The sequence below is a fragment of the Lampetra planeri genome, chromosome 1, assembly GCF_965212315.1.
Source record: "Lampetra planeri chromosome 1, kcLamPlan1.2.h2, whole genome shotgun sequence".
In the NCBI taxonomy this organism is placed as follows: domain Eukaryota; kingdom Metazoa; phylum Chordata; class Hyperoartia; order Petromyzontiformes; family Petromyzontidae; genus Lampetra; species Lampetra planeri.
In genome coordinates this window covers 21,859,134-21,874,847 of record NC_136107.1, presented here as the reverse complement: position 1 = coordinate 21,874,847, position 15,714 = coordinate 21,859,134, and the positions used below count along the sequence as shown (strand labels likewise).

Below are 15,714 nucleotides of genomic sequence, written 5' to 3'. Positions count from 1 at the left end.
CAGGCTTCGTTGTTAACTAGGCCTCATTTATCATAACAATTTAACAGCATTATAAAGGCATTTACAGCATTATAACGGCAATCCTAACATTATAACAGCATTCCCAGTATCATAAGAACATAAACAAACTTACAGACAATGCTTCTTAAAGTCCCACAATGAACAGATACACCTGTCTACACTGAGACGCTATTTGTGCCTCCATTTTGTACTCTGTGTAATGGCTGACACCCTGCCTCATTGCTTAGAGAATCTTAAATCGTAACTTCCTGGTCACGTGACCAAACTCAACACCATATCAGGAAGTTCCTGTGTAATCAACACCCCCATACCTGCCATAGGGCAGAACACTCCCCGTCTGGTATCTAGGAGATACCACCATTTATTTTCCTATCTCATAAACAAATGTACAACAAACTTCAACGGGTCAACTTATTTGTCCTTATCTTTGTGAGAGAGAAGTAGCATTGTCTCAGCTATAGGCCTGACGAAAGTTTTTGCGACACCTTGCTTCGCTATCATAACCTCAATCTTTCAAACTTTTCCATCGGCACTGGGAATCGTCTTGAGGATGCGGCCCATTGGCCACTCATTCCGTTTGACTTGGTTGTCCTTCAGTAGGACGAGGTCACCTTCTTGGATGTCTGGTCTGCTTGACTGCCACTTGCTGCGCACTTGAAGTGTCGCAAGGTACTCGTTTTTCCAGCGACGCCAGAACATGTTGGCGAAGCTCTGCACTTATCTCCATTGACGTCTGTAGATGTCTGTAGTGCTGGCCTCCTCGGTGGGTGCTGTGAGCACGTCTGTCTTCTGGGTAAGAAGTGTAGCGGGAGTCAAAATGAATGGTGACTCCGGGTCGGTTGAGACGGGGATCGGGGGTCTTGAGTTAATTATAGCTGAGACCTCGGCCATGAGAGTGGTCAAGACCTCGTGAGAGAGCCGTGTGGACCCGACATCACAGCATGGAGTCAAGAATGCGTCAAGCAATCCCGATCATGCGCTCCCAGGCTCCGCCCATAAGCGACGAGTGAGGAGGATTGAAGATCCATGTGCAGCCCTGGTCACTAAGGTATTTCCCTACAGAATCATCTTCAACATTTTCTGTATTGATCTTAAGCTATTTATATGCTCCGGTGAAATTGTTTCCACAATCAGAATGGAGTTGCTTGGCCGGCCCTCTGATGGCGAAAAATCTCCAGAGTGTATTTTCAAGCTCGAAGAGTCCATGGGCTCGATGACTTCGATGTGCACTGTTCGTGTACTCATACAGGTGAACAGCACTGCCCAATGTTTGCTGTTCGTGAGCCCTCTGGTGTATCAGGAGATGACTTTTCACGGTCCGAACACGTCGATCCCTACAGAGGTGAAGGGAGGTTCCATACTGAGTTGATCAGCTGGGAGGTCTGTCATTTTCTGTTCTTCCTGTTTTCCACGTAGCTTGTGACACCTGATACACTTGTGGATTGTGCTGGTGATGCACCTCTGCTCCAACGTTCCACAACCCTGCAGATCGGATTGCTCCTTCTGTGAAGTGTTGACCTTGGAGCTTGACCTTCTCGTGGTAGTGGCGCACAAGTAAAATTGCGATGTGGCTCTGGCTTGGGATTATGAGGGGGTTTCCTTCATTCTCATCTAATTTTGCATTCCCTAGCCGACCACTGATCCTGAGCAAGCCGTCTTTGTCCATCCTGGGGTTTAACTTCCTGAGGGAGCTGACCCTTGGAAGCTCTTCCTTGTTGATGGACTTGATCTCACTTGCATAAGCTGCATGTTGCACACAACGGAAGATTAATTTCCTTATTCTGGAAAGCTCATCTTCAGTGCGTGGTACTGTGCAGTGATGCCACCCATTGCAGCTACCAGTGGTGCCTCTCATCGGGCGATGGAAGCAGTCTGTGATATGCATTAGATGTGCTATCGCTCACATGAGCATCGTCCATTTCGAGAAATGTTCAAACTGGTGTGGACTCAGTGGACTTCTTGGTGGCACATTTGTGACGAAAGTTGTCACTTGAGGACAAATCTCCTTGTCTGACTCAGGCTCTACGAGTCCAAAAGTCTCTTTGGCAGTACATGGGCCACCGTCACGTCGTAAGAGGAACGCTGGACCCGTCGGCCAGATGGTATGCTTCAGCAGAGATGCAGGGACGGACCTAGTTGCGAGATCTGCTGGATTCTGTTCAGTTGGAATGTAATTCCATTGCTCTGGCTGCTTCGATCTCCTGATGCGTTCCACTCTGTTGCTGATGTAGGTGTAGGACCCTCTGGTTTGGTTTTTTATATAGCCTAGTACAACCTTGCTGTCCGTGAAGAACTTGACCGCATCCAGTTTAATGTCCAATTCGTCTAAGATCAGTTTTGCCACTTCTGTAGCTAGAACGGCTCCACACAGCTCGAGCCTTGGGATGGTGTGTTCTGGTTGTGGGGCCAATTTGGCCTTGCCTAAGATGAACCCAACGTGTTAGATCCCTTCTGCGCTTGTGGTTTTTAGGTAAGCTACGGCTGCTACGGCTGCTACGGCCATCATAGAAGCATCTGCAAACACATGTAACTCCTTACGTTGGGTTACGGAAAGGTCATGTAGGAACGCGGAATCTGTAGCTGCTCAAGCGCCTGTAAGAAATTTCTCCAAGTTTCCCATTCTTGTTGCCTTTCCTCAGGCAACAGGCTATCCCAGTCTTGTATATCAGCACAAATATCCCTGAGTATCCAACGGCCTTAAATGGTGACCAGCGCTAAAAATCCTAGTGGATCATACAGGCTGTTTACCGTCGACAAGATGCCACGTCGAGTGTAAGGCTTCTCTCCAATTGATGCTCGGAATGTGAATGTGTCCGCTTTCAGGTCCCAACTCAGTCCAAGGCTGCGTTGGATTTTGTGGTGTGTCGACATTAAGGTCCAAGTCTTTCAAGTCCTTTGAACGAAGGTCTGAAGGAAACTCTTTAATCACTTCTGCGTTGCTGGACGCTATCTTGTGAAGTCTCAGGTTAGCAGTAGCTAATATTCCTTGCATCCTTTGGAGCAGATTGATGGCTTCTGAGGCCATGGGCATTGATTTGAGTGCATCGTCAACGTAGAAATGTAGCTCTACAAATCGCTTGGCGTCTTCCCCAAATTCCCCGTTTTCCTGCTTGCGCGGTCCTCCTAAGTCCATAGGTGGCTACCGCTGGGGATGGGCTGTTGCCGAAGACATGCACCTTCATTCTGTATTCAACAATTCGATCACCAATGTTGTTATTGCGGTACCACATAATCTGAGAATTTCTGTTGTCTTCTCAAACAATGAAGCAGTGGAACATTTGTTGAATGTCGGCTGTTACAGGGATTGACTCTTTTCTGAAACGGATGAGTAATCCTAGGAGACTGTTGGTCAAGTCTGGTCCGGTGAGCATTACGTTGTTCAAGGAAACGCCCTTAAATTGAGAACTGGAATCGAACACCACTCTGATCTGATCTGGCTTCTTCGGGTGATAAACACCAAAGATTGGTAAGTACCAGCATTCCTCTCCTTCTTCTAGAGGAGGGGCTGCTTCAGCATGACCACTGTCAAATATGTTTTTCATGAAGGATACAAAATTAGTTTTCGATTTAAAGCTTTCGTGACTGCAGGGATTCATCTTCTTGGTTCTTTCGGTAAAGTCACGTAGAAGGGAAGTAATAAAATAATAAAAATAAAACATAATAAAACAATTCTCACGACGTTTCGGCCACAACGCAAGCAGCCGTCCTCAGGCGAAGAATGAGAACATTATCAAGCTAGGAGCTTATATAGGTGTAGCGAGGAGGAGCGCCTTAACAAAAGAATGTGCATATGAAGAGGAATTTAGCATACCAATGGGCAATGCATAGGAGGTGGGCGGAGGGGTTTCAAAGTCGCATTATGCCCATGCATTATGCAGGATCAACAGCACCACGGGGGGGCGCAAGGAACAGCGTTAATAAAGGAAAGGAATGTTAGTGATATGTAGCTGCATTTGCCAAACAACCACGTAGAAAACCAAAGTGAAAACTACATAAAAAAAAACTAAAATATAAACTGATACTTACTATACTCTACAATAAGCTGAGTTACTAACAACAAATAATAAATTACAATTCTACGTCGTAAGAAGTATATAATATACTTCCATCTAAACTTTATTCTCTTAGCATATACAGTACTATATACTGCCATAGATAAACCCAACATTAAATTATATACTGTATTGCTGTAAACCACCCTATACTTTATACATTTTAATATAACACTATGTATTATTTAACTCACCCTAATGTGTATCGAAATGGTTTATTACGTCCTTCCAATGATTGCTAAGCCTGAATCCATCTTCTCGGTTAAAATTGTCTCTGTGTTTGTATATGTGGATCGCCTCATGAACGAATCTCTCATGATAGCCAGATGGCTTGCAGAGAACCTCCGTCTTGGAGAAGTCAATGTCATGTGAGCCCACTGAGTTGTAACAGTGGTCTGCCACGGCTGAGGTGTTTGTCCTACCGTGTTTTAGATCAGCTTTATGTTCACGAATGCGGTCTGAGACGTGTCGTTTGGTTTCCCCAATGTAACTGCTACCACAGAGGCAACTTAGTTTGTAGACGCCAGGGTACTGTATGTCTGGAATCACATCTTTTACAGACGGTACCAGATCACGGATTTTATGTACTGTGTTGAATCGGACCTGGATCTTGTGTTTAATCAGGATTTTGGAGATCTTTTTTGTGACCCCAGCAATGTAGGGTAAGGTGATGGTCTTGAAAGGCTCCTCAACAGGATCTTTCTTGATGGTTGGAGTGATGGCTTTGCGGATTGTGTAGTCGGAGTAACCATTAGCTTTAAGAGCTTGGCGTACGTGTTTGAGTTCACTGGAAATGTGTTCATGGTCGGAGATGCATTGGGCTCTATGATATAGAGTCTTGATGAGGGAATTCTTCTGGGATGGATGGTGGTGGGAATCCGGTTTTAGATAAGCATCCGTGTGGGTGGCTTTCCTGTAGACAGAGTGGCTCATTGAACCATCAGGTCTCCTTTTGATTAGGACATCCAAAAAGGGTAGCTTGCCATCATTTTCGACTTCCATGGTGAATCTGATGGCTGGGTGTATGGAATTGATGTGGTCGAGAAATTGGTCTAGAGCAGGCCGGCCATGTGGCCAGATGACAAAAGTGTCGTCTACGTATCTCTTCCATAAGGTCGGGCGTAGAGTGGCAGTCTGGATGGCGTCCGTCTCAAATTTCTCCATGAAGATGTTGGCTACAACCGGAGATAGGGGGGAGCCCATTGGGGTGCCCTCAATTTGCTTGTAGAAGGTTCCATTCCAGGTGAAGTATGTATTGGTTAAGCAGTGTCTCACCAGGGGGGGTACCCCAGCATTTAGTCCTTGATGAACCAAGTCTTCAATGATTGCGATGGTGTCAGGCACAGGCACCTTGGTGAACAAGGAAACCACATCAAAACTGACAAGCAGGTCGTCTGGGGACAGGGCAATCCCCTTGATTGTCGATACCAGGTCAGTAGAGTTTAGTACTGCAGAGGTGGTTTTTCCAGTGAAAGGCCGTAGGATTTCGGACAAAAAACGAGCCAGTTTGTAAGTGGGGGAGTTGATAGTAGAGACAATGGGACGAAGAGGTGTATCTTCTTTATGTATCTTTGGCAAGCCGTACAATCTTGGTGGCCTGGCTGCAGAAGGTTTCAACGAGAACTGTTTGGTCTGATCAATTAATGCGGTTGAAGCAGAGATGATGTTGTTGGTTTTGGAGACGAGGCTGTTGGTGGGGTCTCTTTTTATTTTTGTATAGCTGCCATCGTTGAGTAGTTCTTGAATTTTGTTGTTGTATTCTATTTTGTCCATGATGACAGTGGCATTGCCTTTGTCGGCTGAGAGGATGACAATGTCATCCCTCTTTTTTAATTGATACATAGTGTTATATTAAAATGTATAAAGTATAGGGTGGTTTACAGCAATACAGTATATAATTTAATGTTGGGTTTATCTATGGCAGTATATAGTACTGTATATGCTAAGAGAATAAAGTTTAGATGGAAGTATATTATATACTTCTTACGACGTAGAATTGTAATTTATTATTTGTTGTTAGTAACTCAGCTTATTGTAGAGTATAGTAAGTATCAGTTTATATTTTAGTTTTTTTTTTTTATGTAGTTTTCACTTTGGTTTTCTACGTGGTTGTTTGGCAAATGCAGCTACATATCACTAACATTCCTTTCCTTTATTAACGCTGTTCCTTGCGCCCCCCCGTGGTGCTGTTGATCCTGCATAATGCATGGGCATAATGCGACTTTGAAACCCCTCCGCCCACCTCCTATGCATTGCCCATTGGTATGCTAAATTCCTCTTCATATGCACATTCTTTTGTTAAGGCGCTCCTCCTCGCTACACCTATATAAGCTCCTAGCTTGATAATGTTCTCATTCTTCGCCTGAGGACGGCTGCTTGCGTTGTGGCCGAAACGTCGTGAGAATTGTTTTATTATGTTTTATTTTTTATTATTTTATTACTTCCCTTCTACGTGACTTTACCGAAAGAACCAAGAAGATGAATCCCTGCAGTCACGAAAGCTTTAAATCGAAATTTAACCGCCTCTACGGGGAGGGTTTCCACATAACTTTGAGATCCTTCAACAAGCTCCGGGATAAGAAGGCTCAGCTAATCGAGTCTCTCACCTTTCTGAAGAGATGCCGCGACTCTAAGGTAATACCAAACGCATTTACACTAACATCTGCTGCTGTAACTTCTTCTAATGCGAAACGAATTCTGTCTAGAACTAGCTTAGCTCTTATCTCAGAGAAAATCAGACTTACGCGCACCGAACTAGATCAGTTAGACAAGACACTCTACAAATCACACTTATCTTTGAGTGCAACAATGTCCACATCGGATTGGGAACACGTGGAAAAAATGACTGCCTCTTCAGCTGCGGCTATGTCGACTAAATGTAAGGACAACTTGATTTCCAAATTCAACCGCCTCTCAAACAAGAAACCGGACCCACACATTGAAAAGCTAGATGTTAACAAAGTCGTAATTAATCGCAGTAACAGTCCTATTTCTGAAGGTTTGAAATCCGTTTTAGCTAAAGGACTAAACTTTGCAGTCACACCTAGACACATACCAGTTAATGATATAATTGCTCGAGTAGATGTAGCTCTCAAGGGCTTGAGTCACATCGCTGCAGACGTAGCAAGATCTGAAATCTCTGTAACCCTCAAAAACGCTAAGATGCCAGCTAGCAACATCAGCAAAGATGAGCGTTTTGAATTAGCTCAATTAAAAAAGAGGGATGACATTGTCATCCTCTCAGCCGACAAAGGCAATGCCACTGTCATCATGGACAAAATAGAATACAACAACAAAATTCAAGAACTACTCAACGATGGCAGCTATACAAAAATAAAAAGAGACCCCACCAACAGCCTCGTCTCCAAAACCAACAACATCATCTCTGCTTCAACCGCATTAATTGATAAGACCAAACAGTTCTCGTTGAAACCTTCTGCAGCCAGGCCACCAAGATTGTACGGCTTGCCAAAGATACATAAAGAAGATACACCTCTTCGTCCCATTGTCTCTACTATCAACTCCCCCACTTACAAACTGGCTCGTTTTTTGTCCGAAATCCTACGGCCTTTCACCGGAAAAACCACCTCTGCAGTACTAAACTCTACTGACCTGGTATCGACAATCAAGGGGATTGCCCTGTCCCCAGACGACCTGCTTGTCAGTTTTGATGTGGTTTCCTTGTTCACCAAGGTGCCTGTGCCTGACACCATCGCAATCATTGAAGACTTGGTTCATCAAGGACTAAATGCTGGGGTACCCCCCCTGGTGAGACACTGCTTAACCAATACATACTTCACCTGGAATGGAACCTTCTACAAGCAAATTGAGGGCACCCCAATGGGCTCCCCCCTATCTCCGGTTGTAGCCAACATCTTCATGGAGAAATTTGAGACGGACGCCATCCAGACTGCCACTCTACGCCCGACCTTATGGAAGAGATACGTAGACGACACTTTTGTCATCTGGCCACATGGCCGGCCTGCTCTAGACCAATTTCTCGACCACATCAATTCCATACACCCAGCCATCAGATTCACCATGGAAGTCGAAAATGATGGCAAGCTACCCTTTTTGGATGTCCTAATCAAAAGGAGACCTGATGGTTCAATGAGCCACTCTGTCTACAGGAAAGCCACCCACACGGATGCTTATCTAAAACCGGATTCCCACCACCATCCATCCCAGAAGAATTCCCTCATCAAGACTCTATATCATAGAGCCCAATGCATCTCCGACCATGAACACATTTCCAGTGAACTCAAACACGTACGCCAAGCTCTTAAAGCTAATGGTTACTCCGACTACACAATCCGCAAAGCCATCACTCCAACCATCAAGAAAGATCCTGTTGAGGAGCCTTTCAAGACCATCACCTTACCCTACATTGCTGGGGTCACAAAAAAGATCTCCAAAATCCTGATTAAACACAAGATCCAGGTCCGATTCAACACAGTACATAAAATCCGTGATCTGGTACCGTCTGTAAAAGATGTGATTCCAGACATACAGTACCCTGGCGTCTACAAACTAAGTTGCCTCTGTGGTAGCAGTTACATTGGGGAAACCAAACGACACGTCTCAGACCGCATTCGTGAACATAAAGCTGATCTAAAACACGGTAGGACAAACACCTCAGCCGTGGCAGACCACTGTTACAACTCAGTGGGCTCACATGACATTGACTTCTCCAAGACGGAGGTTCTCTGCAAGCCATCTGGCTATCATGAGAGATTCGTTCATGAGGCGATCCACATATACAAACACAGAGACAATTTTAACCGAGAAGATGGATTCAGGCTTAGCAATCATTGGAAGGACGTAATAAACCATTTCGATACACATTAGGGTGAGTTAAATAATACATAGTGTTATATTAAAATGTATAAAGTATAGGGTGGTTTACAGCAATACAGTATATAATTTAATGTTGGGTTTATCTATGGCAGTATATAGTACTGTATATGCTAAGAGAATAAAGTTTAGATGGAAGTATATTATATACTTCTTACGACGTAGAATTGTAATTTATTATTTGTTGTTAGTAACTCAGCTTATTGTAGAGTATAGTAAGTATCAGTTTATATTTTAGTTTTTTTTTTTATGTAGTTTTCACTTTGGTTTTCTACGTGGTTGTTTGGCAAATGCAGCTACATATCACTAACATTCCTTTCCTTTATTAACGCTGTTCCTTGCGCCCCCCCGTGGTGCTGTTGATCCTGCATAATGCATGGGCATAATGCGACTTTGAAACCCCTCCGCCCACCTCCTATGCATTGCCCATTGGTATGCTAAATTCCTCTTCATATGCACATTCTTTTGTTAAGGCGCTCCTCCTCGCTACACCTATATAAGCTCCTAGCTTGATAATGTTCTCATTCTTCGCCTGAGGACGGCTGCTTGCGTTGTGGCCGAAACGTCGTGAGAATTGTTTTATTATGTTTTATTTTTATTATTTTATTACTTCCCTTCTACGTGACTTTACCGAAAGAACCAAGAAGAAAAATTAGTTTTCATCTCTGGTTTCTTGTCCAAGGTACGGCGCAATGAGTTGAGCCGTGAGAGGGCTTGTTCTCTATTGTTGGGTAACCGGCATCTGGGATTATGAAATGGCAGAGGGGCAACCCAGCTGTTTGACTTATCTTGGAAGAACTCTCTGTCAATTATTTTCAATAATTCTTTATCCTCTAGCGATGGAGCAGGTTTGTCGTCGTCCTTCGTTGTCACGAACACCGTATGTTCAACATCATCTTCTTGTGTTTCCAGCATGGAGGTTTTTTCGTAAGTCCGCATGGTACAGCCTTGACTTCTCTCTGCCTGTTCCTCTTTCATCGTGAAGTGGTTGGCGCACGGCTTGAAACGCGACGTGCGTCCATTCGTGAGCACACTTGTTCTGAATGTGCTAATGCGGTCTGGTTTGTGTGTTCCATTGAGACAGACATCACCTATGATGACCCATTCAAGGTCAAGTCTCTGGGCAGAGGCAGCGTCTTGAGGTCCATTCCGTTGATCGCGAACCTTGTGCACTCTCAGCATGTCCCTGCCAAGCAGAAGTAAAATCTGTGCCCCATGATCCAATGGCAGGATGAACTCTGCTATGGGCTTCAGATGTGGGTGGTGACGTGCGACTTCGGGCGTGGGAATCTCGCTCCTGTCGTCCGGTATCTCATTATCTCATTGCACTCTATCACCGTAGGAAGGGCTAGCTTCATGGTGCTATCCATGGTTTCCACCATGAGGCCTCTCGCTCTTCTTCCTGCTGTCTCCATCAGTCCTGACCATGTTCTGAGCGTGTATGGAAAGGAATTCCCACATACGCTTAGCTGATCAAAGAACTCTGACCTTGCCAAAGACTTGTTGCTTTGATCGTCCATTATGGCGTACATCTTTACTGCCCTTTCAGGATGTCCTTTGGGATACACTTGGACGAGGCATATCTTTGAGCAAGATTTTCCTTTGAAGCCTTCTCCACAGTTGTCTTGTGCATTTGGTTGTGACTGACGAAGTGAGTGCGGCGGTCTCGCCTTGCTCCCCGCTGTGCTCTGCTTCGGGATCGGAAGCCTTAGTGCCACCAGGTTTGGAGTAAAATGTGTGCAGAGCAGTTGCGTGTTTGTCGCTGCCACATTCCTCGCACTTGATACCTGCCTTGCAATTCCTTGCAAGGTGGTTTGTAGAAGCACAGCATTTGAAGCACACTCCAAAATATTTCAGCATGTTCTTCCACTCTTCCAGTGGCTGCCTCCTGAACTCACAGCATTTCTGGAGGGAGTGAAGTTCATCATGCAATGAACATTGCTTTTCTGGATCTTCTATCTTCTTCTTTGTGATGGTTGCCTGGACAAAGTTTGCGAATATCGTAGGAGAGACCTCAGTCTTGTGTACGGAGATTGGCACTCTCGCTGTTCCTCGACTCACCGTTGCTCTTTCAATTTTTGGGAGATCTGGACTGGAGAGCCCCGTGGTGCCAAACATGAAACTTGGGTCATTTCTGGTCCTAGCCAGGTTGCAGATAAACTTTGAGAAAAAAGAGAATGGGGGGAATGCAACCTGATGCTCTGACTTGTATCTTGAACCCTCTGTTATCCATTTTTCCTGCACGTCGAATGGAAATTTCTCTACAAGGTGTTCAAAACAATGAGACCTGGTAAGTAGGTGTCAGCCTGGGCTGATTCAAGCTCCATCAGAAGATCTCCAAGTTCTCGTAATCTTTTATTGTCTCGACCAGAGATTTTTGGAAAATTCTGCAACTTTTTGAAGAGAGCTTTCTCAATGGTTTCTGGGCTACCATAGCATTCCTAGAGCCTCTCCCACACCGCATGCAGGCTTGAGGCAGGGTCGTCTATGTTTGCCAACCGTATCCTCTTTGCGTACTCTGCAGATTTGTTTCCTAACCATTTCACCAACAGGTCGAGTTCTTTACTTGCAGAGATGTGTATAATCAACACCCCCATACCTGCCATGGGGCAGAACAGACATTTTTTCAAGAAATAAGACAACACATTTTCTATTTGCTAACCTTTAAATTATTTTGCTCTTAAAGATACATTTTCACGTTGAGGAAAATCAATGTGATTGAGTAATTTCGTCCTGACAACATATCTGCTTTCATGCTGCTCCCAAATCTCGTTCATAACTCAGTTGCTGCTTGAACGTGGATAATTTAATAAACGGACTCAAGCTAATGTGACAAATGGCATACTTTCCAGGCCCTTGAAGGAGCCATGCAGCTGGCGAGTGGGCGGAGCAAGTTTGAGGAACTGTGCATCCCCATGTGCGTCATTCCCGCCACCATCAGCAACAACGTGCCCGGCACGGACTTCTCCATCGGCACAGACACGGCCCTCAATGCTATCGTGGAGGTGGGGGCCTGCGGAGAGAGACAGGGAAACGAGTGAAGGGGTGGAACGCTGTATCCAGGAGAGCCTCACCGAGTCGCAAACTATTTTTATTACACGCTTTTTATTAACTCACTCTGTTGTATCCTCAAATCTTGTAACTAAATTTTTACCCACTTCCCAATGTGGTATCGACTGCAAACTTGGTATACTTATGTCATATTGATGATATTATATCATTAAAAATAAACATATTTTTAAACATTATTGTTTATATATTATGTTTCGGCTTGAGTCTAATTGTTCACGCTCAACTGCCGTTGGCTGTAAATCACCACGGTCCCTTACGTTATGGCAAGCTTCGGGGCCACTTCCTGGAGTTGTGGAGTTCTTCCATTACTAGTACGGTACATTTCATTAAAGCGTGTTTAAAAAAAAAAGTGTTTTTAAATAGTGCTTATTAGGACAGTCTTCAATTTGGATGTTTGCCAAGTATCTTTTTTTATGAGTATTACAAGGAAACGAGACTGAACCAAAGCATACGAGGCTATAATATTTAAAGGTCTGCACAAGTTCACTTGCTTGTTTTGCCTTCTGCTAGCCGTCTCATAGCTCAGCAAGCTGGGAGTTTGACAAATCTGCACGAGTTACCAACTACTGTCCTCAGCAGTCCACCACCACATTTGGCTCAAGAGAAATCAACGTGTCCCTATGGTTAAACAAGGTGCATGTACATTTGCAAACAACTAGCTGCCTTGTGCCAATGGAGGACATTTTACATTCTTGTTCTAGAGAACAGTCTCCCAATAGAATGGCCACTGGTGAGTTTCCACTAAGTGGTGCATCTTCACCAGTGCAACAGTGAGATAGGAGGGCCAAGAAAGGTAAACACATGTAGTCCTTGAATAGGGCAAAGAGCTTTTTATTGGATTCAATCAAAAAGTGTTAAAGTTGACTTGTACATCACCCCAAATGTGGATGTAGTGCTGCATTTCTGGGATGTCTAATGGTGTATAGAGTCTTAGCAGTTGCTGTTTGATAATCACATTGGCTTTGCTCAAGAGAGGAACTTGCATTTCTTGAAGTATGTATTATGTTGAACTTTTTTTGCACTGTTCATAGCCAACCACACTAATCGAAGTTGCGGGGGGAAGGTAAACAAACTAAACACAAAAATCAGTGAAAAGAAATGAGCATAATTAAAAGTGCATAACTTCAGTGACTTCCTATTATCAGAAAGGCTACATTAGCAGAGGCATTGTGCAAATCCAAGAGAAGTTCCTTTGGGTTACATGAATAAGAGGCTGCTTAGGCTTGAGATGTTTCAGCTCAATTCACAACAGGTACAATGGGATGGGGCACCCCGAGGGTTAACATGGCCGCTGAGTTTCTCGTTTCGTGCGTGTGACCGCCCTGCTGGGAGCAGACGTGCGACCGCATCAAGCAGTCAGCGAGCGGCACCAAGCACCGTGTGTTCATCATCGAGACGATGGGTGGCTACTGCGGGTACCTGGCCACCATGAGCGGCCTGGCTGCTGGAGCGGACGCCGCCTACATCTACGAGGAGCCCTTCAGCATCCGAGACCTGCAGGTGTGCGGTGCAGCTTCGCTGCTATGTGTGTGTTTCCCATTGAAAGGAGTTTGACTGGGGGATTTCACAGGAGGCCTTGGTTGCTGGAGCAGAGGGCACATGGCGGGGAGTCAGTTGACGCATGTGTGTATGTAGTGGGGAGCGGTATGGTAGCGGTTAGCACACTGTGCTATGAACCCGGTGACCCAAGTTAAATTTTCTGCTCACATCCAACACCAGTGACGATTATCTGAACTGGTCCTGGGGCCTCCCCTAGGTCGTTTCAGCCTCAAAGGGGTACCTGGTGCAGTGTGTAAAGCTCGCCACTGGGGAGATAAAGGCGGTCGGGCATGGTGCTGGCCACCCACCCCCTTGCGTACCGTGCTGGCCTTCATAGGTGATCGCTAACAGCACTTGCTCCAAAAGTCTGTTACGGCTATGAGGGGATCTTTGTCTTATCTTGTATGTCGTCTGGAGTGAGCCTTAGATCTTCACATGGCCTCAAAGTGCATCTTGCCTGGCACAAGAACTGTGGTGATGTCACTGCCACTTAGTGGTAAATGGCGACTGTTGTTCTTGTGGAATGGTGGTGCAGTGATTAGCACACTCCACTGTGAACTGAAAACTGCACTTATGGTTGATCACAATATTATTTTTGACAGATTGCAGAGATGGGTCGGCCTCTCCAGTACAGTTGCAAATTGGTATAAGAGCTATTTGACCAGCAGAGAGCAATTCATTTCCATAGGTGATCTGTCGTCCTCAAAGACAGAAATTACGTGTCGTGTTCCACATGGCTCCATTCTGGGACCTGTTTTATTCAGTCTCTATATGCTACCACTAGGCGATATCATCAGGAAACGTGAGATTGATTTTCATTGCTATGCCTACAATACGCAACTATACATTTCGGTATCTCCGAATGATGTAAGCCGCATCGATACCCTTATGAAGGGCATTGATGATATTAAAATGTGGATGGCACTGAATTTCCTGGCAGTTAACAAAGACAAAACCGAGGTCCTGGTAATTGGAGCAAAAGCCCAAAGAGATAAACTGCTCACAAATGTTTGCTCGCTGACAGAAAATGGCAAACTGCAGGTTAAAAACCTAGGTGTTTTGTTTGGTCAGGATTTTAACTTTGAAGCCCACATCAAATATATCACCAAAACGGCATTTTATCATCTTACAAATATAGTTAACTACTGAGAAACTCATTAATACTTTTATTACCAGCAGACTTGACTACAGCAATGCTCTCTTTTCCGGTCTTCCGAAAAAGGCAATGTGTCATCTACAACTTATTCAGAATGCAGCAGCACAGGTGGTCACAGAAACCAGGAAGAGCTCCCATGTAACACCTATTTTACGGTCTTTACACTGGCTGCCAGTCAGTCATCGGATTAATTGTAAAATTCTGTTATGGGTTTTTAAATCGTTGAATGGTTTGGCACCAGCAGATATGAACCAACAAGATCCCTCAGATTCTCCGGTTCCGGTCTTTTAGTCATCCCAAGGGCCAGGACCAAAACTCATGGAGAAGCGGCCTTTAGTGTGTATAGTCCTCGCCTGTGGAACAGTTTGCCAGGGGATCTGAGGGCTTCGCAATCATTAAGAAGTTTTAAGTTAAATCTTAAAACTCACCTTTTTAAACTTGCTTTTACTTAAGATTATTTTATAGTGTTATATTTTTATATGCCTTCAACAGTAATTTATTATAATGTTCTTTTGTTTTGTATGGAATTTGCTTTTATTCTTGTGATTTAGTCAATTAACAATGTTTTTCTTTTTTAATCTGTACAACACTTTGAATGGCATCCTTTTGCACGAAATAGTGCTATAGAAATAAAGACTTGATTGATTGATGAACTCGGTCACATGGCTTCGATACCCGGCCATTGCTAACATCAGTCGTGAGTGATATCTGGGGAATCTGTGTCTTGGTTTTGTATGATTGGGCCAATGGGTAATATCTGTCTGCGTGTTCCATGGCACATGTTGGATTTTTGCGAGTGCTGTTGAATCTCACTTAAGTGTGTCTTCGAAGCCAGTACCGGGTGTTTTCTGTGCCTTTGTCTGCAGATGAATGTGGAGCATCTGACGGAGAAGATGAAAGGGAACATTCACCGTGGGCTTGTAATTCGGTGAGATCCGCTTTGCCTTCAGTGTTGTCATTTACATTAAGGAATCATCACTGTAAGGGAATCAAGTAGCGGTAATGAAGACCAAGAGGTAA

General features: G+C 44.5%; 1 protein-coding gene across 2 annotated transcripts in view; it reads left to right on the top strand.

Moving 5' to 3' along the window:
- The window catches only part of LOC144720105 (ATP-dependent 6-phosphofructokinase, platelet type-like), an 87,569-nt gene that overhangs the window by 35,515 nt on the left and 36,340 nt on the right, over positions 1–15,714 (top strand). For both annotated transcript variants that reach the window (XM_078596595.1, XM_078596603.1), the window contains 3 exons: positions 11,780–11,932; positions 13,335–13,499; positions 15,561–15,622. In XM_078596595.1, coding sequence (XP_078452721.1) covers positions 11,780–11,932; positions 13,335–13,499; positions 15,561–15,622 — 380 coding nt within the window. The remainder of the gene's footprint in view (positions 1–11,779; positions 11,933–13,334; positions 13,500–15,560; positions 15,623–15,714) is intronic.